The following is a 27,359-nucleotide window of genomic DNA, read 5'->3' as shown; positions in this document are numbered from 1 at the left end:
AAATCACTTCTCTTAAGTTTTTATATATAACAAATGCTCTTTCAAAAAACTGGGCATGGCTTTTTCTAGGATAATATAGGATAATGTTTTAAGAACAGAAATTTTTATATTTACTATTTGTCCTATTTTGTTGGATGTAAATTCCGGTCATGCTTAAAACACCATTATGTCTGCATATTCTGGAATAAAAATTCAAAATCATACGAGACTCATTTATATAACTCATGGGATGCCTTGGTAACTACAGTAAATATCTCTCAACATGTAGTTGATATGACAGTTTTGGTGGACTCATTATGACACTTCTTCTTTCAGATATCAGAACTGCTGATCCACAAGCTCAATCAAAACTCGGTGCACTTTGAGCTGAAGCCTGGGGTCCAAATCCTTGTCCATGCGGCTCACTTAACAGCAGGTCAGTTTACAGGTCCCTGGCTTCGGGCTAGTGGCTCTAGCAAAGGGGGATCCCAGTCTGTCTTTTCATCTTAGCAAGAGGAGGTGGTACCACTGCTAACGAGAAACAGGGCATCAGTCTTTGGAGGTTCCCTTGCCTGGCATTTTTGCCCTAATGAGGACCTGTAAGAGTAAGGTGACTTTTCTACTTAGGCACAAGCAAAAACTGTCAGGGAATCACCTGGATGCACACTCCTCAAATGATGACACGCTCCATCTCAGCAGGAGTCTCAAAAATAGAGTTAACCTTACAAATAACCTTTTTTCTGATCTTGTTGCAAAACTTTATTTTCAGTTATTTACATTATCAAGAGTTTTCTCTCTTTCAGTTTTGGGATAGTGAGTAGAAATAACCGGGACTTAAGAGCTGTACAGGGCCATAGCCAAGAGCAACCCTAAGTTGGTCATGCATGATCTCAGTATCCTTGAGCTTCTGTCTATTCACCTGCAAAAGGTGGTTGGGGGATCCTCCTGCTAAGGCTATATAGAAATCTCAGTGATAATTCAGGTAATTCCAAGTGTATATAGATACATATTTTTGTGTTACATTAATAATAAATTAATATTTACTGAGTACGTATTTTTACAGAGTATAGTTCTGGTACACCATGGAATACAAAGGCCAATAGGAAATGGTCTTTGTCCTCAAAAATTGCAGTGTGGCAAAATTTGGTGGCAGCAATGGTGATGGTGCCATGGGGTTGGGAAATGGGCAGTAACGGGGTATCTCAATGAGTAAAATGCATAAATGCTTAAATAGAGACTTGGTGTACTTAAGCACTAGATTTTGCAAATTTGCAGCCAGATCATAGGTTGCAATCTGGGCTCCCTCACTTCCTTGCCATATAGACCTTGAGAAGAGACTTAACATCTCTGAGGCTTAGAGGTGGCACTCTTACCTGTGTCCATGGGATTGTGTGAGGATTAAGTTAATTCAGGTAATGTACTTAGAGTAGTGCCTGGCACTAATAATAGTAAGCCATTGTTTCTCTTTCTATTTTTTTATTGTTAACAATCAAAGTTGTATAGGAAATGTAAAACAGAAAGAAATTGTGTGTAGTCAGAATGATACAGGAAGGCTACAGGAAGGCTTCATGGAGAAAGTAGTCTTTGGGAAGAACCTCGATGGATAGAAAGGATTGACCTCCAGAGATCATTTCAAGCACCAAAGCCCCAAGGAAGGATCATGAAAGTCTCCAGGGTTTGGGAGATGCTGAATAAGTGGGGACAAAAAACAGCAACTTCCACCTCCCTTCTCTGGTTGTCTGGAGATTCTGGAGGTGTTCCTAGGTCTAGAGGAAGGCCAATGAGGTTGGCCACTGGCCTGTTTTCTCCTTGGATTCTATTTTTTTTATTCTTTATTAGGGTTTCATGAACTATTTTATTTAGAAAAAAAAAATCCCACTGCCTTAAAAAATACTTAAAAGTCACTGTTGTGAGGATGAGATATAGAAGTAGAGGATGGAAATATGCCAGGCTGCCATTTGTACTTCCTTCGGTGGGCTCTGGGAAGCCATCAAGGTGATTGAATGGAGACATAACTGAGTCAGAGTATCACTTCAGATGACCCTTCAGAGCAAGGAGGATTGAGGAGGGCTGATTTTCTCTTCTCCAGCTTGTCATCCTAATTCATCCATTGAACAGGCATGTACCGAGTACCTTCCCACTCTGATCCAAGCAATGTCCTCAGCATAGGACAGAGTCTGTGCCTTCATGAAGCTTCCATCACTGGGGAAAGCCACACAAGGAACAAATTAACAAATGCCCCTTTTTGAGTTGTGTTGCTCATGAAAATGCCATGAAGAAAATGAGAAAGTGTGAGAACATCGAGAACAATTAAGTAACACCTGTGAGAGCAACTGTTAAGCCTCAGGCAGGAAAGAAAGCTGCCAATTTAGCTCAGGTCATTTGATAATCTAGATGAGCTGTTTCCTCCCAAAAGGTCGACCTTTGGTCTTTGGTGAATGGTGGTGACACAGGGCAGTTACACATGGCTGGTTGTACTTGAAAACAAAGTACAAGGACATCAGTTGCACTCATTCCCATGTGGCATCATAGCCACACCATTGACACATTTTTCAAATGACTGGAATTTAACAACTTCAAATTGTTTTCAATAGATTTACCAATTGGGGCACCTGGGTGACTCAGTCGGTTAAGCTACTGACTTGAGCTCAGGTCATGATCTCCTGATTCGCGAGTTCAAGCCCCTCATGGAGCTCTGTGCTGACAGCTCAGAGCCTGGAGCCTGCTTCAGATTCTGTGTCTCCTTCTCTCTCTGCCCCTCCCCCATTTGTGCTCGCTCTCTCTCTCTCTCTCTCTCTCTCTCTCTCTCAAAATGCGTAAACATTATTTTTTTAATAAAAATAAACAGGTTAACCAATCAATCTAATTAGACAGTCCAGCTTGTTTAGGTGGCAGACTGAACCTTACCATCCTCTCCTATGACAGCTAGAGTTCCTTGTTCCCTTTTGGTTTAGAGGTTAAAGACAAGTGAGCCATACTCCACACTGAACTCTGGGTTTGAAGGGATGTGGCCAACTAGTCCATCCCCCATAGTGCAAAATTTGCTTTACAGCTACTCAGATTCTAAACGAACACTATCTTCAAGCAACATATTTTTCTGTGGAGTAGCTTCATTTATTAGAAAAAAACCTCCCTTACTGTTTACCTGGGACCTCTGCTGGTAAGGGGACTGTCCTTGGTTAAATGAGGCAGAGAACTAACCCCACTCCTTCAGCTCTGGAGGCCACCTGCATTTTCTACCTTTGCTTCCTCCCATGCTTCTACTCTAGCAGTTATTTTATGTGCCTGACTTTTATTTAACTGATTATCACATCACACTCCAGAGATGGTTCAGAATATTTTGCTAAATTCGAAATCTTATTTTAAATGTTACCTGAGGAGGCTTTCCTGTAATGACAACTGGTAGAGCTGGGATCAGGCTGAAAAATAGGGATCAAAGAAATGGGCAATTAGCTGAAACTGGTTTGGCCACAGCTTGGCCAAGGGAAACCTATATAGCAAAGGCATCCAAAAGCATCCATGTGGGATTCCTAGTTGCAGATAGGAAAGAAAGTCCATTCCTGATAACCATGAGGGTTAATTACACTAGTGTAAGTTCCAGCAGGCAAGGAATAATGCAAAGTTGGGAGGATCTGGAAAATTTATCCAATTAATGTCTATAGTTCGTTCCACCACTGGGAATTGGGGGGGCGGATCTCTGGGGAGAAGTGGTGGCAAAAGGAAGGTATGTTACCGGTGCTCAGGTAAGCGCACTGACATTTGAAGAAGAACTTCCTGCAATATAGATCTATATGATGCAAGATTACTAAGAGAATAAAATAAAAATGAAGTTCGGGGCGCCTGGGTGGCTTGGTCGGTTAAGCGTCCGACTTCGGCTCAGGTCATGATCTCACCGTCCGTGGGTTCGAGCCCCGCGTCGGGCTCTGTGCTGACAGCTCAGAGCCTGGAGCCTGTTTCAGATTCTGTGTCTCCCTCTCTCTCTGCCCCTCCCTTGTTCATGCTCTGTCTCTCTCTGTCTCAAAAATAAATAAACGTTAAAAAAAATTAAAAAAAAAAAAGAAAAGAAAAATGTAGTTCGAGGCAAAACCCCAATATTAGACTAGGTAGTTGGAAGAGAGTGAAGAAGTCTTTGACTTCCAACCACTGTGGCTTATTCAGGGTTCTTCTCTGTTAGATTGGAGAGTAGGGCCTTTTGACAGGATGACTTCCAGACACTGATCAAGTGGCATTATTGATCAATTATGACTTGCCCAGTGACTGGAGTAGATGTAGACTTCTATGTAGATAATCAGCTCCAGTTTGAAGAGTAAAGGAAGAGGATGTCAAGGGCTGATGGAATAACGGAGTTGGAGACTTGCTGTGTTGAGTGTGGCCATGTTCCCCATCACTGCATTAGAACTGGTGCAACATCACTCTTGGCCTCACTTTGACTGCAAAAGACAAGATTTAGGTTAAGGTGTGCTCTCTTTAATGACTGTGACGAGGAAGTGAAACGTGTGATGGATCAGTTTCCCATTGGAGATTGCTCCTAAATTAGCCCTGGCCATTCGATGTTGTAAACTGTTCGAACAGAGTAGCAGATTGTGTCTGCCGAGACTTTCTTTAAGTTGAAATTAGCACACTCCTGTTTGGGTGGCTAGGAAGAGAAGGCCGAAGGTCCCTGGGGGAAAGAGGAAAACCGTGAGGAAGAGTATTTGAGGCAGAATGTCTACCTCACTCCCTTTCCCTGCCTTTCATCCCCCCTGCAGGCAGGAGGAAATAAAAATTGAAAAAGAAGAAAAAAGAAAAAGGAAAAAGGACCACTGTTTGCAACATTTCATGTCTCCTAAGCAGGATTGCTAATACCTTCCTAGGGACCATTCCAGCACACTGCTGCATTCCATTAATTGCCCAGCAGATGTTCAGCAGGCTTCTTTTAAAAATGTTTGAGCCAGAGTATGTTGCTGGTGAGAGAGGCAGTGCATAATTTGGTTTGTCTCCAAGGAAAAAGAACTGTCTCCTTTCAGGAATTTACTGGCCTTATTTTGTTTTTCAAATTCAGTTCCCTGTTTGCTTTTATGGGAACACAAGGTAAGCACTTCTAGGTCTGGATGTCATTAGAGACTGGATTTAGGCTGTTTCCCCCTACATGTTCTACCTGGGAATTCATTAGCTTTGGTATCTACACTGAGCTAAACTTTGAACGCCGTCTGTGTTTTGTTCTTAGCCACTCCTGTGCTTCTCCGTTTCTTTTCACTTCCTCTTGAGAGCTCAGCCGCTCATGACAGCTAGGTTTCTGAAATTCTCTTTGTGGAAAAAAGGGATTTGAAATTGCATGTGAGTAGGGAGAGAATGAGACTATTAACAAGAAGTTGAGAGAGGGCTGTGGCCAGAGTGGCTCTCTTTGGCTTTTGAGACATGAAAGCAGCCGTGTTTAGTGGACAAAGGCCATGATGTTCTGCAACAACCCAGAGAGTGGGAAAAAGGAGTAGAAATCGATCAAGCCAGGTACCGGACTAGAACGCTGGTGTTTTGACTGAAGTGTACCTTTGCTCATGCTGTTCTCAACTAGAATATATCTACCACCTTCGCCACCTCTCTGCATCTCCTAAGTCTGTTTGATTTTTAAGACTTAAATCAATGCCAACATTTGCATGGTTGTCTTTCTAGAGACTTTTACCCAGGATATCATCTATTCCTTCTTTCAACTCACATGGGCTTTTTAAATCTATTTGTCTAGTGATGATGGTAACCATTATACCTAACAGAGAACTTGCACATATCAGGTGCTCAATAACTATTGCCTTTATAAATAATTAGATGTGTAAATAATTTATAACCACTAGAGATATATTCAATATCCCATTCCCTCAGTGAACCTTTAGCTTCAGTTTACTGGATTGTGAATCTGTTCCATGACATCTTGCCTCTTAACAAATAACTGGTGAGGTAGACCTGGCCTTCTCTTCTCCAATAAGCGTCTGCGGAAAGCACATCTTTGTGTTTTTCTTATGTCACATGTCCCTTCAAGAGGCATTATAATTGTTTATATCCACGTTGTGGGAAATGAGAAAGTTGAAGAAAAATTAGAGTTCTGTGTCCCAGATTAAGGAAACCTAGAGAGGAGGAGAAGGACTGGCAGGAGAGCTGTTCCAGAAGGAGACTGCACCAAGTATACGTAGCAGCCCTATTTCCCTGCCCTGGTCACTGGCAGGAGTGTTTCCCAGGCCACACTGTGCCTCACTTCATGGCAGAGCTCAGGGTCAACACGTTAGATTGCACTATCTTGACCTTGTCAAACCAGACCTTCTTCACATCTCTTGTGACATCTCCCTTGAGCTCTCTCTCATCCATGGTTTTACCCTGGCCTTCTATTATTCCTTGGTATTATTTTTATGTACCTACATTCTTCCACATCTTAAGAGCTACGATGTCATCCCAGGGAGAGTTTTTCCAGTAAGACTCACAGGAAGGCTTCAAATCAGATGCAGAGCATTTGATCTCTCTTGGTGCTTATGAAAAGACAAAGTTAAGCTGTTAAGAAGATATCCTTAAAATGCCAGCGGTTTTTCTCATTGCCCCTCGTACTTGGAATTTACTCAAAGGCGAGGTCCATTTCAGATTTATCACCTTATTCCTCAAGTGACACTGTGCCTTACTTTGCAATTAGTCCTTTAAACCTTTGGTTCATCTGGTGATGTGAGATGAGCTAGGAGCCTCACTCAGTCCACACTGGCTGAACCTGAGGCACAACAGTGATTTGCAGGAAGCTTTACTAATTCTAAATAAAGAAGATGAAAAGTATTCCATGCAGCAGCCAGGTTCAATAAAGATGAGCTTTAAGATTGAATACGGATTCACCAAAACAAAGAGAAACTAAGCATGCCAGGTTGAGGGGCTGTGTTGAGCAGAGGCAGAGCAAGGTGACTTTGTGTGGTTTATGTATAAAGTGATGCATAATTTGATGTGGTTTGGGGTATCTAGATATATATCCTTAAATATCCTTAATTGATATATCTACTGAAGGTAAAATTATGAGCAGATGCAAGAGAGAGGGATAAATTCAGGGAAATCAAATCTGCCATTATTTGATACTCCATTTATGTTACAACCTTTGTTGTTCATCACCCATGCTTGCTAGTGAGAAAACCCTCAATAATGCATCCTTGAAATTGCAAAGTATGATGCATATGGAAAAGGAAAGAAGGGCAGATGGAAGAAGGATTTTTTTAAATAATAAGTTTGGGCAACAGTCAATAAGCTTTCTCTTTTTAACAACATTTTTTTACACATTTTGGAAGATGTTTTCAACCCACGAGGCAAGAGATGGTAACTTATCTGATAGAGATGGAGCCCTAGAAGTAGGAGCCTCTTTTTTGGTTGCCAAAGATCAGTGGTTCATGTCGGGTTTGATATCATAAAGCAGATGAGTGGAAAACTCTACCTGGAAGCTGGAAATAGAAGGTTGATACCCTGGTGAGACCAGGAGCAGACTGCACATTCAATTCAGAGCTAGAATCAACCACCTTATAGCCGATTCCTGGGTAGGAGGGGTCTGCTGACAGTGGATAGATCAAAGCCCTAATTGCTGGTACAAATCTTTTAAGCTATTTCAAACTCTGTATCTTTGTTGTGGTGAGAACCCACAGTCATGAGTAAATTCAGTGATTATATTTGGCCATGGGAGTGGGGGAAAACAGCTTAAAAATGTGTTGATTCTTTCAAGGTAGAAGAGATGAGGTTCTGCATGAGAATGGAAGTTAAAGGCTGAACAAGCAAGGGGTACTATTTTATTTGAGAACAGAAAACCTAACTAGATTGATTCACACTACATTACAAACAACAGCACCACGGGGATGATTTGCATCTCACAGGAATGACTTATTGGACAAATAAACTGAAACTTACGTGGTGTGGCTGCCACAGAGAGGACCTACAAGAGCTAGAAGTGCTGGAACTGATCCTTCCCTGAAAACATGTATGGTTGGAAAGACTGTATAAGCCAGTGTAGACGAACCCAGTTATAAAGCATCTGTTCTTGACCCAACTCTGCTTTCTGATTATTTAGACAGCTTCACAAAAGTAGAGGTTTTTCAAGTCTTGCTGCACATAAATCAAATCCCAAGGAGTGATACTGGTAATGTGCATTTTTTTTTTTAATTTTTTTTTTAACGTTTTATTTATTTTTGAGACAGGGAGAGACAGAGCACGAACAGGGGAGGGTCAGAGAGAGGGAGACACAGAATCTGAAACAGGCTCCGGGCTCTGAGCTGTCAGCACAGAGCCCGACGCGGGGCTCGAACTCACGGACCGTGAGATCATGACCTGAGCCGAAGTCGGCCGCTTAACCGACTGAGCCACCCAGGCGCCCCGGTAATGTGCATTTTTAACAAGTTCCCCAAATGATGTGTATACAGCCAGGTCTTTCCCCAGGCTCACCAACCACTCCCATAGAGCATTTTACAGGCACAACTCCATCTGTATAACAAGGGAATGTGCGTGTCTGTCGCCAGCAATAAATCTGATTTATAGCTCAGGGCATCCACTAAAACAGAAGCACGCATTAAAAAAGAAAGGCCTGTGATATTAAGTGTAGGAGGAAATTAGTAATAAACATTAAAATCTAATTTTTCCGCATATCTGGAGCCAACCTAATTGGCAGAATGGGTAGATGGCAGTGGGAGGAAGGGGGGAAAAATGAAACATGTCTGTGAATCTGAGATCTACTATATCCGTTATCTAGATGAATGGCAAAGGCCAGCCAAGAGCTGTGGCCGAGAGGCAGTTGAAAAATGATTAAAGTGTGAACTAGAATCTTAGTGGCAGATGTAATTGAATAGCCATGAGTTTTATGAAAGTTGAACAAATTGTATTATCTAGATCCTATTAATGTGCTAGTGTGAGCAGAAAATGATGCCTCTGCATTTCACTGTATTTTTTGCATGTGTTAGAGAACCAGGGTGATCTTCTACCCTCAGCTTTCCAGCGGGGTCACTGCTCCTCCAGAGTTTTGGACGCAGATGATAAAAAATGTGAAAGGTTAATATTGCTCAAAGGAAGAGCCTCAAATTCCAGGCTATATATATATATATATTTTTTTTTTTTTTTTAATACAAACTACGCCCATCCCATCCTGTCTGTCTAGCAGTTGCCTTGTTGAAGCTGTTTAGGTTTAGGAAAGCTGTCCTTTGTCAAGGATATGTGTGGGTTTTTAATAAAACTGTTATCTTGTGTTATCTTGGCCTCCATCGTTGCTGCTGACTGGTTCAATTTCTTTTTTAGGTGTAATAAAAAGATAACTATCGCAGAGATATTAGAGAATTAATATTTCCGGGCTTCAGTTGCTACCCTTGGATATGTTATGAGTAAATGTGGGAGGGGGTAAGGAACCAGAATTTCAGCCTAGGTCAGGATACATCGTGAATTGTGCGCAACAGTTTCACATTGAGAAAGAGACTTTGCACTTGAAGGTGGAATTAGCACCAGTTGAGAAGCTTTAGAAAGTACAATATCATCTAAGTCACATCATTATGGATGCAGATGCCATATTGTGGAGTTGTAGGGCTCTGAACTGTAAAGTGAAATAAATTGTTGCAATAACATTTTCCATTTAGGGATGAAATTGGTACTAGTGAAATTCTTCCACAGCCAATAAATTCATCCATCCCTTTAGTCTCCGGTTGCCTTGTTATCTACACAGTTATCATTCACAAATCTTTGTGAGTAAAGTCATCCTAGTAGTATTTTTCCCTTCTTCTATTTTTCCCCCAAATAAACGCTTTTTGTCCTCTGCAAATATTTAGGCTTTTTCACAGTCATGTGGATTCAGTGGCTTTCGACAACTATTAAGCCACTATGGCTTTATGGCAGGTAATAACGGGTGCCAGCATATCTAAACATACTCCTTTCCCCGATGTGATCGCATGAATGTGTTATTTTCATAAATATATCAGAGGCCAGCATTGAGGTTGCTCTTTAGCTTCTAATAGATTCTTTCTTCACCATATTTTCCTGAGATGTTTCTGGCCCCATAAAAAAAAAAAAGAAGAAGAAGAAGAAGAAGAAGAAGAAGAAGAAGAAGAAGAAGAAGAAGAGAGAGAGAGAGAGAGAGAGAGAGAGAGAGAGAAAGAAAGAAAGAAAGAAAGAAAGAAAGAAAGAAAGAAAGAAAGAAAGAAAGAAAGAAAGAAAGAAAAAGAAAGAAAGAAAAAAGCCTTAAATGTCTACATGGTAACTGGCCTGAATTGGCCTGGCCTGAGGATGTTTCTAGAAACTCTTAGGTGGAATATTGTCAGGGGGAGGGATCATATGAACAGTTCAGATACAGGGTACAAATATGCATCAGGTTGGAAATAGAAATAATAGTTAGGATGCAGGAGATACAGTTCCCCAAAGGGAAGGCAAGGCACATAGTCCAGGGAGATTGGCATGAAATGGAAGGCAGGAGAACACATATAAAATACAGAGAAGACACCAGACTTAGGACAAGCTACCTTTTAGACACTAAGTTTCTTCTACCTAGAGGTGAACAGGAGTACTCTGGGTTGTATCTCTAGTGTGTGCATAAGCTTTAAAAGCACTCCTTTTCATCAGTAAAGTGTTCTGGTTTAGAAGAGAATAGTTATGGTTATCTTACTTATGTCCCACCAGTCTGCCCGTGGGAACAGAGTTCCGTGGCAAGAATTGGGTAATGTAGAGCCCAAACATAAGAATTGCTAATTGGTGGGGCGCCTGGGTGGCTCAGTCGGTTAAGCGTCTCACTTCGCTCAGGTCATGATCTCACAGTTTGTGAGTTCGAGCCCCGCGTCGGGCTCTGTGCTGACAGCTTGGAGCCTGGAGCCTGCTTCAGATTCTGTGTCTCCCTCTCTCTCTGCCCCTCACCCGCTCACACTCTGTCTCTTTCTGTCTCTCAAACATAAATAAACATTAAAATTAAAAAAAAAAAAAGAATTACGAATTGGGTGTTTAACCAGTAGAGAGGAATTTTGAAGAGAGAAGGTATTAGTAAGCTATTGCTGCGTAACAAATCACCCAGAAATTCAGTGGCTTCTATTATTGAATCTAGTGAGCTGGGCTGCCCCATGTGCCAGGTCTGCTGGCTGTAGGCTGCTCTAGAACTAAGTTCTCATCAATGTGATCTGTCATGCTTCATCAGGCTACTCTAGGTGTGTTTATACATGACAATGACAGGATTCCAAGAGATAGAGGGAAAGTGCAGGGGCCTTGAAGCTCACATTGACACACTTTCACTCCCATTTCATTCCATGGCCATATCATGTTGTAGTACTAGCCCCGATTCAAGGGGTGAGGAAACAGATTTCACCTCTTGTTATGAAAAGCTTCAAACTCAAATTGTAGAGGGCTTGGATACAAAGATGGGTAGAGAACTTATCCAGCAATACAGTCAATCTCCACAAGGCTGCCCACTCTCTTAGAGGAGATTGGAAATGCTTAGGTAGTTTAACAGGCTCTCCCAAAGTTACAATGAGGTTAAGCTACGTTTAGCAATCAAGGGGTATGTCTTTTATTTTGTCTTATTTTAGTGACCCAGAGAATGTAAAGGTCAGGCACACTCTAAAGATAAGGACTGGATGTTTTATGAGTGATAGTAGGTGGGACCTTGCATGCAGTATTCTCAAACTGTTGTGCACAACAGTGACCTGTGTAGCATGTTGCATATAGTTTTCTGAGATCGATTCTCAAAGACATACGGATTTTCCTTTTCTCAGGTGAAGCCTAGGGCACTGCATTTTCACACATTCTCCAGGTGATTCTGATTCGGGTAGTCTATAAATTTATACTTTGAGAAACACTTTACAAAGTAAGCAAGATTTTCAACCCTGGAACTTTCAACCCTAGAAAATGAAAATACACCTTTCTCTTCTTGTCTGTCAACTACAGTGATAAGTTTTGTCTTCGAATCACCCATAGTTGTCCTTACGTGTCCAAGTGACCTAAACTCTATGGCTGGACGTTCCTGAAGACTATCTTCAATTTAAAAATAGTAGCAATGCTTCACATTGTGAAGGCATTAGTGCCTTCCCTGGAATTCTCACACAATCTGGCCATTAGGCCTCCAGGATTGTGGCTTTATCTCATTACGGTATGGCAGTCCTTATGGCTCTCATGATTGGGTTTGGATTTGAACTGACAGAAACAAAAAGTGTTTTTGTAAATGAAAACCTGTTGCTCTTTCTGCATTCTAGATTATCTTTGTACCATTTCCATATCACCTTAATTTCTGGAAAAGAGATTTCAGATCACGTGGATTTCATGATATCTGGACATGTTACTAAAGCCCAGCTCAGGTCTGCTTTGGTGGCAGGAGAGTCAAAAAGAAAATCAAAGCTTGGCAAACTTGCTTTTGTGAGTTTCTTGACAGCACTAAGTCCTGCATTAGAAATGTACAAATGAATTTGAAATGTAGTTCAGGGTTTCAGGGTCAGAGTGCAGGTAGGAGTTCTCCAAGAAAGTCCCTTTGCTAGGACGAGAGTACAGACAGCACTAAGGATTTCTAGCACTGCTTCACCGGCTGATGCCACCATATTTACAACATGGAAATAGACCAAACAAAGGGGCAAGCCTGTAGCAAAGGGGGAGGTGGTACCCAGTATGAAGCTCTTCCTCAAGTATGTTGCATGGGACCTAGGTCTGCAAAGGGTCTTTGGCCATATGATTTTGGGAAACACTATGGTAGAGTTCAATGAGTTTCTTTCTTGCAGGACTTCTGTGAAAGTTTAATTACTGATGAGCATTGCAAATTTCTAAGATGGGGAATTTTCAAAATTATCTAGCATGGTTAATTCCATCATCCATCGAGGCTTGTTTTCTATAGAAGACCCTTTCGGGATACAATAGCAAAGACAGGACAGTGTTACAAACATTGAGCGCATACTATGTGCTGGGTATTATGCCAAGTGCTATAAAAATTCCGTCTTGGTTTATCCTCACAACTTTCTAAAACAAGCACTTAGTTTCAGCTCCATTATGTAGATGATGGCATTGAGGTTCAGGGTAAGTCACTTAAGCTCAGAAGTGGCAGACTCAGAACCTGGTACCAAAAAGGGACTATAATCAATTTCTTCACCCCAGACATGGAGTTTTGCAATTGCTTTCATGCAAATAGGCCATGACCATTTATTCAGCACACCCTATATACATTGTTCACTTTTCACAGGAAGACTTGTTATCCTCATAAGCAATGCCATTACTATAATCAGCCTAGGTCCTCATGAATAGAACATAATTCAGTGCACTTCTGAGTCCTCGCAGGATTTCAGAAACAATGTGAGCCAGCACCCAGGCTTAGAAAATGTGGACTCACTTACAGAACGGACATGTCCCTGCTTTTACTCTGTGTGTGGATAATGGCAAATAAACTGCTCAGCACGTTCTTTCCCTTTTCTACCTTGTTTAGGCTGCAACTGGAGAGGGATTAATTTATGCTAATTCCACACAACAAACTAAAACCCATTTATCACAAGTTTTCATTCCTCAGCAGAACACACACACACGCACCTAAGTATTAGGCAAACTAAGATAATGCAGCTGCTGTTGTGCGGCAGTAATAGGCCCGTTTATATCCCGGGCCAGGTCAGCAAGCAGCACCACGGAACACAGAGGGCAGTGGCGTCCAGTCTGTCCCTGCTCTGCCTGCTGCTGCCCCCACCCCACCCGCATGCTGCTAAGTGATGCATAGATGGGGGCAGCAGACAGCATGCACTTTAGAACTCAGATTACAGAAGTTCATTTTCCCAAAATACTTTGCTAATTACTTACCAGTGCTATTGCTGCTTATTTACGAATGATGATTTAATGAGGAATGATTTAGAATTGAATGATTTAAGCCTGTGATGTGGAGATAGAGGATGAGGAAAGGAAGGGAGTGCACGCGCACACGCGCGCACGTGTGTGTGTGTGTGTGTGTGTGTATGCACGTGTGTGCGCACACACACTTTCTCTGCTAGCGAGAGCCTGGCCGAAGCAATTTCCTCTCTTTACTTTTCCATTTATTCCAAATGCCAGCCCTTTCAAGCAGTTACCAGTATCCTTCCTGGTAACTGCATAGCACTGATCTCTGCTGCTTGTGAAAAAGCATGCAGCTAGGAAGGAGAAGTTTCCTCATGCAGCTAACCTGCCTCTAAACCGTCTTAAACAGAGGCCCCTCCCTGAACCTGCATGTGTTCCCTGTCAAGCTAAGGGTTTGCATTAGAGGATTACCTATAAAGTATCTTCCCACTTTTATTTCCTTGTGTGTGATGACACGATTGTGATAATGTCAAGACAGAGCAAGACCTTCTCTTTGAGAGTTACAGATGGAATTATATGATAGCTAAGATTTGCTTCAGAATAATCCGACAGTTGAGGTTGTTGGGACTAGATGGGGAAAAATAAAATAATGTTGACTGTGGATTGATGTGTGTTGAAGCCAGGTGCTGGGCGCGTTTCTCTATGCACATGTACCATGCACGCATGCACACAATTACCATATGTATGAACATATATATGTCACCCAAGTGTAAGAGTGCATGCTCTGTGATTCTAATTGGTCCTGTTAAGGCTTGATAATATTTTAGCTGGAGCCACTTAATTTGCTTCTCACACTGTAGTTCTTCCATAGATATATAGAAGATACAGTTCTTGGTATATAGACAGAAGATGTATGTTTTTAAATTTCTGGTATCTTCTGCTGAAATTTGCCCCAGGTGTGTGTTTGGGATAGGGCTCGGGTTTAAGGCTTAGTACTTCCACTTCCTGGTTCTGTGTCCTTTGGAACGACATGAACCAGTGAGAGCCTCACTGTTCTTTTCTGTTCAGCAGAGGTCACACTGCCCCCGCTTTCCATTTGTGTGAGTCAGTCATGAAAATGTCCATGAAAAACAAAAGGTGGCCTCTTCTCCAGGGACAGCCTGCCAATTCTGGTGTGTGTTCTCAAGTGTTTCTGGACTCCTTTGCTGACGGCACTGTGTTTGCCTCAGCGAATGAAAGACACTTTCATGTTCTCATGTTGACCCGGAAGCACCTTGGCCTTGGCTGTCTCACCACAGCCTCCTCACACACAGACTCACCCACGGGCACCACAAGCACAAGCGCTGCTCGACTTACACAGGAGAGAGAATCACAGGGGTTGCTTAATTTGCCTGCTTCCTCAAAGCTGATTCTACTACAACAACTAAACCTGTTTTCTGAGAAAGAGGGCTTGGCCTGTGTTTCCCACCAAAATGATTTGGTGTCTGGAACATGGCTTTTCAGTAGTGCTGAGTGGCTGGAACTCAATCATACAATAACCAGACAGAGCAGAGGCTTCCTCGCGTCTTGTTGGAGAATGTCAGTATACAGTCCCCAGTTCCTGAACCTTTGTACCTGGGTGATGAGAAGGTTGCCTTCTTGGCTCTCAACAGAGAAAAGCCACGGGAAATGGTGCTTGAAGGTCACCCACATTTCTGACTACCAGACTTGACTTAAATGATGGAAGATAAAGGTCAGCATCCAGGCTTCTAAGGTGTGCATGTGGTTTGGCTTTTATGCTTGAGCTACGCTATATTTGCAAAATGTCAGTTTTTGAGAGACTGAAAATTAATTGCAAACAAAGCCCTTAAAGCACGAACAGATTTGACCCTAAGATTGCAGAGGACTTGGAGGTGGAGAGAGAGATGCTACGCTCTGAGAGCAAACTCAGGGCTGGAGGACTTTTATGGATGCAAATGCATCTGTTTGGTCCAAGAGGAGAACTCACTGCATCTGAGAGGCTGGTCTTTCCTGGTATGAGCTGTCAGGGCTTTGGGAAGTTCTACAGACGACCCTGAATCATACACCCCCCTGCCTGCATCACAGTGGCTGATTTTGTGAAATACTCACTTAGCCATCCGTTTCCTGTGTGCAGAAGAGATAAGGATGCTCCATTACTCTCTAGTTCTTTGTCTCACATGATGGTTGCAGAGACAGAGGGGGGTGGGGATAATTCATAAAAATATCCCTGTTGGTTTTTCTGGGGATGTGCATTGCTTAGTGTGAGGAAAGCTTGCATTCGAGAGTATAGGAAAGTATAGTAATTATAGTCTTATAGGTGTTGATTAAAAAAAATAGCAGCAGTAGTAATAAACTGTGGAACTTACAGAAGACTTAATACGTGTCTAGTACTGTTATCAGTGCTTTACGTACATTAATTCAACTGGTCCCTACAAAAACCTGGTGAGATATGTACTGCTGTTCTCATCTCACCACATAAGCCTGTTGAGTGAAATAACGTGTCTAGAATCCCATAGCCAGCACGTGGGAGAGCAGCCTGGAATCCCCGAAGTTTGGCTCCAGGGTCTGTGTTTCCAGTCATCCACTGCACTTCTTAAATAGGCCAGCTGGAGCATCCTAGGGTCTAGGACAGGCTCCGATGCCCCCCTCACGTGTCAGCTGTGTGACATTCATTTGTGTGCAGACTCCACCTGGTTTCCTGGCACTCACCATGCCTCTGTGGGGAGAGTTGTGAGCCTCTTACAGAGCCAGGCGTGCCCCCATCTCTGCCGGTGACCATGCCTTGTATTCTCCCCTAGCCCCGCTGGTGGACCTCACTCCAACTCACAGTGGGTCTGCCATGCTGATGCTGCTCTCAGTGGTGTTTGTGGGGCTGGCCGTGTTCGTCATCTACAAGTTTAAAAGGTACGTGTCCTTCCATCCATGTCTCCCCTCCCCTGTCCTTCTCCCTGACAGGTTCAGAAGCATGAAATGCCGCGATGTACGTCTCCCATGCATAGCCATGATGCTGTCTGTTAATGTTTTAGGAAGATCCCGGGGATTAATGTTTATGCCCAGATGCAAAATGAGAAAGAACGAGAGATGGTCAGTCGAGTCAGTCCCACTGAAAGCAGGCCCCATATCCCTCAGACTGAACTCAGGAGGCCTGGCCAACTGATAGATGAGAAGGTGGATTCCCAGCTCATAGGTAAATGACTCCCAGTAGCCCTCAGCTGTTCAGCCTGGGTAGTTAATGGCTGACTCTGCCTAACCCCTTTCTGGCTTGACGTAACCACTTTCTTCTGCTCTAACATTCCTGAGAGAAACAGCTAAGATGTCTTTTTCCCTGCTTCCTCCCATTGGAATAAGAGAAAAAAAAAAAAAGGCTTCTTGCTCCTATGTAGTTTTTTTTTTTTTTCCCTCCCTCTCTTGTGACTTTATTCTTCTTTTTGCAAAAACTTTTCCTCTAAAATATGGGGCTCCAAAAATGTTCATGGGCAAAGAGCAAAGCATTTATTCTAACAATGTACAAGAAGGACGGGCCTCAGAGGCTGGATCTGGTCATCTGGAGGGCCAGGCAGCTTATGAGGAGCAGGCTATGGAGTGACAGGGTAAGACAGGACAGCCTCACCTAGAGACAACTCGAAGGAGGAGAAATTACTCCAGAATACTTGCAGAGAAGTGACATGATAGAGGAGGACCGGGCTGATGACCCTGGGTTTTTGTTTGGTTGGTTTTTTTTTTTTTTCTTTTTAATTTGGCAGTCATCTAAAAACTGTCCTCCAGGAAACACGGAACCTGGGAATTCTGAGGACAAGAGGCATAAAATTTGTAGAACATTCCAGGAGTGACGTTTCCTGAAAGAGACCACTGGAGGGCTAGACTGTTACAGAGCAGATCAGCAGATTTTTTTCCTCATTTTTACCTGTCCCCTATCAGAAGTCTTAAAATGGACCTTACTCTATATCAGTAGAGCTCTGTCTCTCTGCCTGTGAATTAAGCATGGGAATCCCAACAGCTAGGTCTAGAACCCTACTATTTGTGGCAGAGGAAACTTGCCAAGGGAGGTCGACAAACCCATGGAACCACCATTGGGATCCATGGCTTGCCACGAATCAGGAGTTGGCATCGGGAATCAGGAGTTGACGTTGTAATATTGCCATCTAGATCCTGTATTGTTGCCCAGGGTGGATAAATTATGATTTAACCATTCATGCCTCCCTCTAATGTCAGAATACCAAGCCTTCTAGAAGGCCATTCATTGCCTAGGATTTTGTATCTGCTACTTAGAAAACGAAATGAGCACCTAAGTGGAAACATAGCCCTCTCTTTAAATGGATGGGGGAAAAGTTCTTGGCTGTATTGGGGACAATTTCAGTGCAGTGACTGGCTTGTATCAGAAGTAATAATAACAACTGTGGCCACAACTGGGGTCCAGTTTTCAGAGCGTGCTTTCTTTTATTTGGGGAGACGGGGTGATAAGTGTGTAATTGCTTTAGGTTCAGGAGAAAAAGGCTTTTCTGTCTTTAAGTCCAGAGAAGCATTCACCCTGTCTATTTACTTCTAAAGCTTGTAAGCGCATTTTTGTGGGTCATTTGGTTTTCAATCCCATTTCCACGGGGTATGAAGCACAGCGCCGTTGACTTTATTAAAGTGGCGATCCCTCCTTCGCCAGGAGCGCCCGGCAGCACACTGCACAGTCTCTGACACCTTCCCATTTCCAGTGTCATTAAGTGAGTAAGTGTTACACGTTTTCTCTTAGGAGAGTAGCTTTACCCTCCCCTCCCTCCCCTTCTACTCAACCTGGTGACTCATCTCTCCGATTGCAAAGAGCAAGACACGCCACTCCGCCTTCAACGCCAAAGCGGGGATCTGCTGGGGCGCAATTTGCAATTTAAGGAAAACCCCCAAAGGCTACAGGCGACCTGCCGATCAGGAAAGAATTTCGCTCTTGTCAAGTGCACCATCCTTCATGACCACTAACTTTATGTTTTTTTTTTTTTCTTTCCTTTGTTGTTCTGTTTCCTATTTTGCCAGGAAGTATTTCCATAGTTGCTGAGAATCAAAGCACAAAAGAAATCCCTACCTATGTAAATGTTTGAATGGAGGACGCCAGTAAAAACAAAAACAAACAAAAAAAAAATAAAATAAAAACAATCAAAATACAAACAAACAAACAAACAAACACTCACTGCATCGGGACTTTTTAATTCTTCAGACACAGACAACAAGGGTTTTTAGCTTTAAGCCTGTGCATGTGGACAATACCTTGAGAACATGCGTGGAGGGGCAGTGTACAGGTGCTCTATTTTAATGGAAAAAACACTCCCCTCCCCCTTTCTCCCTCTCTCTCTTTTTTCTGATCGGTCGTGTTTGTAGAACATTCATAACATATAGAGGCCAAGGAAATCTGCATGTGTTTTTGGAAATATTCTTGGCTCTAGATTTAACAGCTATTTTAGCTCTACGGGCTGACGGGTGGATTAGCCACCCCAGCCCCTTTCATAAGACACAAAGACATGCACAGGAGTGTGAAACCCTGAGCTGTTTCTCTGTTCCACTTTCCTTACTGCCATTTTTCTGTTCTCAGTTATCTCTGGTAGCCCTGTTGGCCAGCGGTGACCACAGGGCTGCTTATTTGCATTCTGTATGGCCACAGGGATGAAGAAGCAAGTTGAAGTTCCATATACTCAGGCAGAGTGATGCAGGCAGGCAGGGGGCAGGCATGTGAGAAGTGGACCTTTCCCTCACCCAGGCTTTCCCTTGCAGCTTCCCTACTCTCACCCCAACCAACATAGAAAAGAGAATCCCAGTTACCCGTCCTCTGGCCTCCCCATGTGTTTGCTATCCATGTGTGATCATGACCTCTTGATGTCTTTGTACCTCTTCCTTCCAGTTTCCAAGTGGTCTTTCAAGTCCCCCTACTTTTTTCTTCCCAAACATGTTGCAAGATTCTGGACATGAACCTCGGTATTTCCTAAATACTGGCCTGGCGCCTGCCAACCTTGCCCTTGTCACATTCAAATTTCTGATCCGTCAGCATGCCAGCTTCCCTACACACTGACCAGGCTGTCCTGCCCTGCAGGGTTCAGCTCCATGTACCCTTTGTCTCCTCCTGGAGAACCTGCCTCTTGCAAATAGCCTTGCCTTTTCTCACCTGGAAACATGCAATGTGTGTGAAAGAGTTGATACGTGCAAAACAATTCAGACCTGGCCATGTACACTGGAAGAGAAAGCAGACAGATGCGTAGTGGTATTCTCACACCTTAACAAAAATCTCTCGTGTGCAGATTCCAGAATATTCTCGCGAGAAATGTTTTGACATGTTACTGTGTGGCAGGGCAGTTTCCTTCTGTAATGGTTGCTATTACCCAGTATTTGTTCTCTCACCGTAGAGTAAAACTATTTGTAAAATAAAACTGATTTTAACGAGAAGAAGAAGCAGGTTAATGGATTTAATATTGAAGAGTGTCAAAAAGTCTGAGAACATATGGAGGTCTTGTCTTACATAAGGATGCAATTTTGGTTATGAAGGAACCCAGACATTTCACATGTGTGATCTCTGATCTCTGAGTATTGTAGTATTGGCAAAGGAAAAATTAATAAGCTTCAAGGGGAGGAGGTAGATGTCTAACTAAAGCAGAATGACTCAAGGCATGAAAAATCCCTGTTTGCCCAGGGCAATAATGAAAGAATCACCAGAGAAAGAATGACACAGAAGCATATCCAGCAGAAGCCCTTGGAGGATTATGAGTTGGGTAAAGCCCACTCTAAAATATAGTAGAAAGCAGTTTTGAAAAACCACTCAGAGGGAGCAGCCTCCTTCTTGGCCATGTTCCCAGGCCAGTAACAGTTTATAACAGGGTCCCAGTGATAATGGGGGTGTCCCAAAGGTCTTGAGGAGCCCTGACCTTATGTAGCTGGGCAGGAGAAGAGTGACAAAGCTGCAGTCAGAAGTTAACCAAGCAGAAGTTTTTGTGATTGAGGATGCCCAGTGTGGATCTGGGAAATGGATTATGCCTGCGGCAACCATCTGTTTGTAGAACTCAATTGATCCCCAACCTGCCAGGCTTCCTATCCCATAGGACACATCCTCATCGATCCGCTTCAGTTGGAGCCGCCCAAGTTTAATCTGGAAGACAAAATGTTGGGAAACCAAAAGAGGCTCCCTCAAAACAGCACAGGGGGTCCTTGGAGTTGCAGTTCAAGTAATTTTAATTGGAAAATTATGAGAAATGGAAAAACCCTCTGAATCTAGCACAGTGCCTTGCCTAGAGTAGGTATTAAGAAAACCACTCGTTGAAGGGATACATGAAAAGACTATGTGAGAAAATGTAGGGAAGGATGGGCTTGCAAGTCCTAAGTAAAAATCGAGGTAGACATGAGATGCCTGGCATTTTGGAAGGTGATCACAGATGGCCAGCTCTCTAGTGAGCATCTCCAGGGTCCTCATGTGCCTCTCCTCCAAGCTCCCTCCCACCTGTAGGAGATTAGTGAGGCTAGGTACTGCTCAGAGGGGACCTCATTGTTCTTACAATCTAGCTCTATGGTTCTCAAAGTGTGGTACCTGGACCAGCAGAATCAGCATCACCTCAGACTTATTAGAAATTTGGGGTCCCCCTACTGAAGTCCTACTGAATCAGGGGGCTAGGGGCCCAGCAGTCTGTTTTTACCAGCCCTTCAGGTTATTGTGATGCACACAGAAGTTTGGGAACCTCTGCACCCTGCCATTCCAGCTCAATCCCAAAGAGAACGTAGTAATGAGAGCCTACAAATGGGAGGGACCCAAGTGCCTACCTACTCACTAACAGCAGGTGCAAACACAGTGAGGAGTTTGGTGGGCCAGAGGAGTGAGTGGCGAGGGATGGGCGTGGAAGGGAAAATTCAGGGCAAGCTAAAAATCTGATATTGTGATGTTTTCCAAAACTCCCAGAGGGCAAACTGTGCATTCTCTACCCTGAAATACCCAGCCAACATTTTCTCCTTCGCCTTATTCCTAATTGGATTCACTGTCCAAAATGCAGAGGTTTGCCTTGCTTTTTTTTTCAGAAGTTCCAAACAGCAACTTTGAGAGCAATGGGGTGTTTGGCAGCTGTTCTGTGTTTTCCAGGATTCCAACTGAGCATTGAAATCCCTCATTTGCCAACTTATTTTTATAGGAAGCCAATTTAAAAAAAAAAAAAAAGTTTTCTTATAGTATCGGAACTACTTCTAATTTTCAAATGACTTTTTTGATGTATTTTTTTGTTAAATACTATGTAGTGTAATGTATAATTGCTCTTGTTTATTGCTTTTACAATCATATTTATTAAACAGATAATGTCTCTAAAGTCTTGGCCTCAAGGAGTGTATTTTATCTCGAACCCAACTGTGACATTCAGTCTTGATACACAAGTGATGCAGCTATAGGATTTTTATTAAGGCTAATTATGTGACAATAGACTAAATACCACAGTCTCCAAGGGTTTTTCTGTTTGTTTGCTTGCTTGCTTGGTTTTCGTTTTTGCTAACGAAGGAGAGTACAAATACCTAAATTCTACCTGTATTCTAGTTGACTATATAATGTTGTTGCTTTATTAAAGTACATGATTCTACTTAAAAATCACTCCAAACTGGTTACTTTGGAATGTGTAACATGCTCATTATATTCAGTTCAAAATTAGAACTTATTAATATGGGACAAACCCACTCAAATTGTTTAAAATCTTGTAGTTACTGAAGGAGCGAACCTCCATGTGATACAATGACCTGAAAAACCCGGGGAGTGGTAAAGACCCAGATGACAGCATAAAAGAGGCTCCCATCCTGAAATTAGGAGAGTGGAGCTCTCCTTCTGGCTATGCCAGCTGTGTGACCTTGATCAAAGACTTTCACATACGAAAGCTTCAGCGTCCCCATGCATGCAATCTGAAGGAAGAAGATAACTTCCAGTTTTGGTATTGTCAGTGGGTGAGTCATTCCTGAGAAGCCTCAACAGCTGATTTAAACCTGATGGAAAACAACGAGGTGGACTGGATCCCAAATCCTCCAGCCTTGTGGCTTACTTACTTGGGTGGCATCTCTTCTTAGGCAACATTTTGCCCTTATATTTTGTATAGACAGAACCTTTCTTAACCTTCCAAAGACCCACCAGGCTCAGAATGGTGTTGCCTCAACAGCATTGTCCTCAACATGCCTGAGAATCCCTGTTGTTTTTAGGTGGCCTTTAACCTTTCTTTTCCCACAGGCTAATCTTCCACCTGCCCCTTCATTCTTTTCCAGGCCAGAGCCTGTGCTGTACTTCCCGATCAGGAGTTATCTCCTGTTTCCCCGAGGGTACAGGCAGTCATACAAAAATCACCCCTGGAGATTTCAAACTGAGGACAGGAAATTCGTTTGCATGAGTAACTGAGGAGCTAAGATGCCAAATAGGGGAAAGCAAGGCAAGGCCAAGATTAGCATCAATAGGAAGCCTCTACCTTGCCTAGGCTGGAAGGACACAGGGATTCCTACAGCCCAGGACCAGGACCACCAGCTTGACACTGAAATCATGGAGGACATGGCTGGCACTTTCTGGAGACACAGAGGAACCACAGCCATAGCGCAAGCAAAGAAGATGGAGAGAGGACACTTATTCCCCTTGCGCTGCCCTGCCCATCTTCAGCTGAAGCTTCCCATTGGCCAAACCCATCCATAAGCCAGTGGGCAGTGGACCCTGGGAAATGTAGTTTCCTGAAGTACAAAGCAGAATAGGGGGGAAGGGGAATGAACTTGAGAAAACACAGGCAAGTGACTGGCACAGCACCTCTTTTAAGTTCAGACCACCTCAACTCCAAACTGTCCCACAGTTGAAAGGCAATTAGTTAAATAGTAGGTGCTCCTTGCCCTGTGATCCTCTTTCACATACTTCCCTTTGAACAGCACGTATTTAAAACTTAGCAATATGTTTCTGTGCACCACTTTTTACACCTTTCTCACCGAATTCTACAGTCCTGTAGGAGAGGATCTTTATTTTTTTCTTTCATTTCATTCCTTCAGCCTCTAGCGCTGGACATCGCCATCAGGGGGCACTAGATAAATGTTTGCTGAAACTCAACCTGGATTTTTCAGCTCCCTGTCGTGATCAACAAGCTGAATCGCAGTCTGTCAGACTCCCCTTACCCAGCATTTCTAATTACATGTTAAATTGGTGCTTGTCAAGAACCAACAAATCCTTGCCCTTCATCTCTCTTACCACTCAAGCTGCTGTATTCACAGACCTATTCTTACATATTAATTTAAGTGAAATCATTGTAGTTTAGAAAAAGAAAAAAAAAAGGTTAGAAAATAGTGTGAGAAACAAAGGCCTAAGTTTGGTTTCTGAATCATTATGTGTTTACCTAGTTCTCAGGAGTTAATAGTGTTTTGAAAATGCATGTGAGGCTGATGCTTTTGTAGTAGGGAAAATCCCAAAATAATTCTAGATGGACACATAAAAGAAGTAGGCATTATAGTTTTCATGTTAAATAACAGAAAAGTAATCTTCCGTTGAAAAAATACAAATATTTGTTAATCCCTATGTGTTGCAGACTTCTTTAGGTCTGCACATTTGACAATACAACTGTGAACAAGGCAGATAAGCTATCTGGCTTTATGAGCATATATTTCTAAAAGGAACATGAACAAATAATAAAATGTAATGTAACATATACAATGCTATAATACCTATAAGATAAATTTGATAAGTAAAAATTAAATAAACACAGCAGAGAGCAGAATGACCAGGGATGGGGATGGGAGAATGGGAGTTGGTCCCTGGCTTCCCTGGGATCTGAAAGCTGAAAAGGAACATTAAAACAAAATAAAATAAAATAAAATAAAATAAAATAAAATAAAATACAATAAAATACAATAAAATACAATAAAAATAAAATAATAAAATAAAGTAAAATAAAATAAATAAATAAAATACTTTAAAAGGCTCCTGGGTGGTGTCTGACTTCAGCTCAGGTCATGATCTCGCGGTCCGTGGGTTCAAGCCCTGCGTCCAACTCTGTGCTGACAGCTCAGAGCCTAGAACCTGCTTCAGATTCTGTGTCTCCCCCTCTCTCTGCCCCTCCCCCCACTCTCTGTCTCAGTCTCTCAAGAATAAACATTAAAAAAAAAATGCAAGTTGAAAAGGAACCAGTCATTGGGAGACACATACATTGTCCGAACTTGTTCAATGTCTATCTCAGATAAACCTCAACCAGAAAACAAAATTTTGGACTTCAGCACAGCAATTAGAAATGGTTCTGAGATTAAGAAAAAGCAGCTTTCACAGTGGTCATGTGTACGAATCTTCCCAGGGAGCTGTATATACAGTCCGTTCTGTTATGTGACATATGAGTTCCTAAAATATCACCTCATGATGCTAAATAATGCAATAAAAACACAAGGCTTAGAAAAAGAAATGGGACCAGGACACAATACACAACATACACAAACTTTCCCATGTGTCAGCTTAATGTGTAATGTGTCTGTGACACATTAATAAAAGATACAAACCTTTCTCAGCCTGTTATAACACAATACCAGATACTGGGGGGCTTATAATTAACACAAATTTATTTCTCAGGGTTCTGGAGGCTTAGAAATCCAAGATCAAGGTGCCAGCAGATTCAGAGACCTGTTTTCTGTCTCATAAGTGGCATCCTCTCACTGGGTCCTCATCGGGCAGGGAACTGTCCCGCATCTTTTCTGCAAAAGCAGTAATCACTTCCCAAAGGCCCCACCCTCTAATACCATCACAGTGGGGGTGAAGTTTTGGATATAAGAGTTTGGGAGGAGATATAAACAATCAGACCACAGCAAAACCTAGTAAAAATGGTAGCACAGTTTTATGTGTATTAAATGGCCAAGAAACACACAGATAAGGGGTGCCTGGGTGGCTCAGTCGGTTAAGCGGCCGACTTCGGCTCAGGTCATGATTTTGCGGTCTGTTAGTTCGAGCCCTGCGTCGGCCTCTGTGCTGACAGCTCAGAGCCTGGAACCTGTTTGCGATTCTGTGTCTCCCTCTCTCTGGCCCTCCCCTGTTCATGCTCTGTCTCTCCCTGTCTCAAAAATAAAACGTTAAAAAAAAAAAAAATTAAAAAAAAAGAAATACACAGATAAAACACCTTGAAAAGACCTGAAGTTGGCTTGTGAAAGAGGGCATTAGAGTGCTTATAGAATTATTGTTATTGTAATTGAGTTATTGTTATTGAGTTATTGTAAAGTGAGTTTTTGTGACATGAGTTATTGTAAAGTGAATTATCATAAAGAAGGAGAGTTACCTGAAATCTGACAGAAAGTCATTAAAACCAGATGGATGCTGTGGCTTGGATTACATGAGGCAAATGGAGGTAACTGGTAGATGGTGGAGGGGTGTGTGTGTGTGTGTGTGTGTGTGTGTGTGTGTGTTGTGTTGTTACACAGCTGAATTCAGCTAGGTATAGTTTTGTCTCTTCACCTAATGTTTCTTATAGGGAAAATCACACATAAATACAAAATTTGCGTTATCTTCAATTTTTTCTCTAATATACCCCATTAGAACAAATGTACATCTTCAAAAAATTTTTATCACAGAATTAACAGTAATTCTGATGTTAGTTTAAAAGTAATTTGGATATACTGATAGAAGGAAGAAGTCTAACTTGACTGCAGAGGGAAAATAGAAGAAGATAGAGCCAGTCCTCATCATCATCACTCTCAACCTGAGCATTTTTAGTGTGAGACCAGCAGCCTGCCCATAGCACAAACCTCAGAGTACCACTCAATTTCCACCAACCTCAACAACTCATGTTTAGAAATATATATTTGTGGGGCGTCTGGTGGCTCAGTCAGTTAAGTGTCTGATTCTTGATTTCAGCTCAGGTCATGATCCCAGGGTCGTGGGATCAAGCCCGCATCAGGCGCAGTGCTGAGTGTGGAGCCTGCTTGGGATACTGTCTCTCCCTCTGCCCCTCTCTCCTGCTTGCATGCAGAACTCACTCTCTCTCTCTCTCTCTCTCTCTCAAAAACAAAAAAACAAAGACAAAAATTAAAAAGAAAAAAAAAAAAGAAATGTGTCTTTGGCCCCAAGGATGTTAAATTGTGGTCAAATCTCTTTGTTAAGAATAAGATAGTATGAGGGGCGCCTGGGTGGCGCAGTCGGTTAAGCGTCCGACTTCAGCCAGGTCACGATCTCACGGTCCGTGAGTTCGAGCCCCGCGTCAGGCTCTGGGCTGATGGCTCAGAGCCTGGAGCCTGTTTCCGATTCTGTGTCTCCCTCTCTCTCTGTCCCTCCCCCGTTCATGCTCTGTCTCTCTCTGTCCCAAAAATAAATAAACGTTGAAAAAAAATTAAAAAAAAAAAAGAATAAGATAGTATGAAAAGGCATTTATAAATATCCCATGAAAAGTGAAACTGGAAGTTTTAAAATATTCAAAAATAAGCTTAAGCTATCTAGATCATAAAAACACTTTATGAACAATCCTGAGCAAGATATTTCAATATATGCACGTAGAGATATCTCCATGAAATCTTCCTGCCAACAGAAGCATTATACAGCTTGCAGATGCAGAAAAGGGATGCAATAAACAGTATTTATAAACTAATTAGTGATAAATATTATATAGCCATAGAATAAAATAGAATGCTGCCACTAAAACTATTTTTCTAAAGAATATTTAGTGGCATGAGAACATTCTCCTGTGATG

At 42.4% G+C, this 27,359-nt stretch overlaps 1 protein-coding gene across 5 annotated transcripts in view; it reads left to right on the top strand.

Annotated features, from left to right (window-relative positions):
- Positions 1-27,359, top strand: part of SORCS1 (sortilin related VPS10 domain containing receptor 1) — a 548,833-nt gene that overhangs the window by 485,781 nt on the left and 35,693 nt on the right. Inside the window, exons 24-27 of one of the 5 annotated variants that reach the window (XM_058697713.1) lie at positions 316-415; positions 16,503-16,608; positions 16,731-16,891; positions 18,721-22,013. In XM_058697713.1, the coding sequence (XP_058553696.1) occupies positions 316-415; positions 16,503-16,608; positions 16,731-16,891; positions 18,721-18,785 (432 nt within the window). In that variant the 3' untranslated portion in view covers positions 18,786-22,013. Of the gene's footprint in view, positions 1-315; positions 416-16,502; positions 16,609-16,730; positions 16,892-18,445; positions 22,014-27,359 lie in introns of those variants that run through there. The other 4 variants (XM_058697714.1, XM_058697717.1, XM_058697715.1 and 1 more) reach the window with 4 other exon arrangements.

The sequence above is a fragment of the Neofelis nebulosa genome, chromosome 13, assembly GCF_028018385.1.
Source record: "Neofelis nebulosa isolate mNeoNeb1 chromosome 13, mNeoNeb1.pri, whole genome shotgun sequence".
Taxonomy (NCBI): Eukaryota; Metazoa; Chordata; class Mammalia; order Carnivora; family Felidae; genus Neofelis; species Neofelis nebulosa.
The sequence above is the reverse complement of the archived record's forward strand: the minus strand, read 5'-3'. Positions and strand labels throughout refer to the sequence as shown.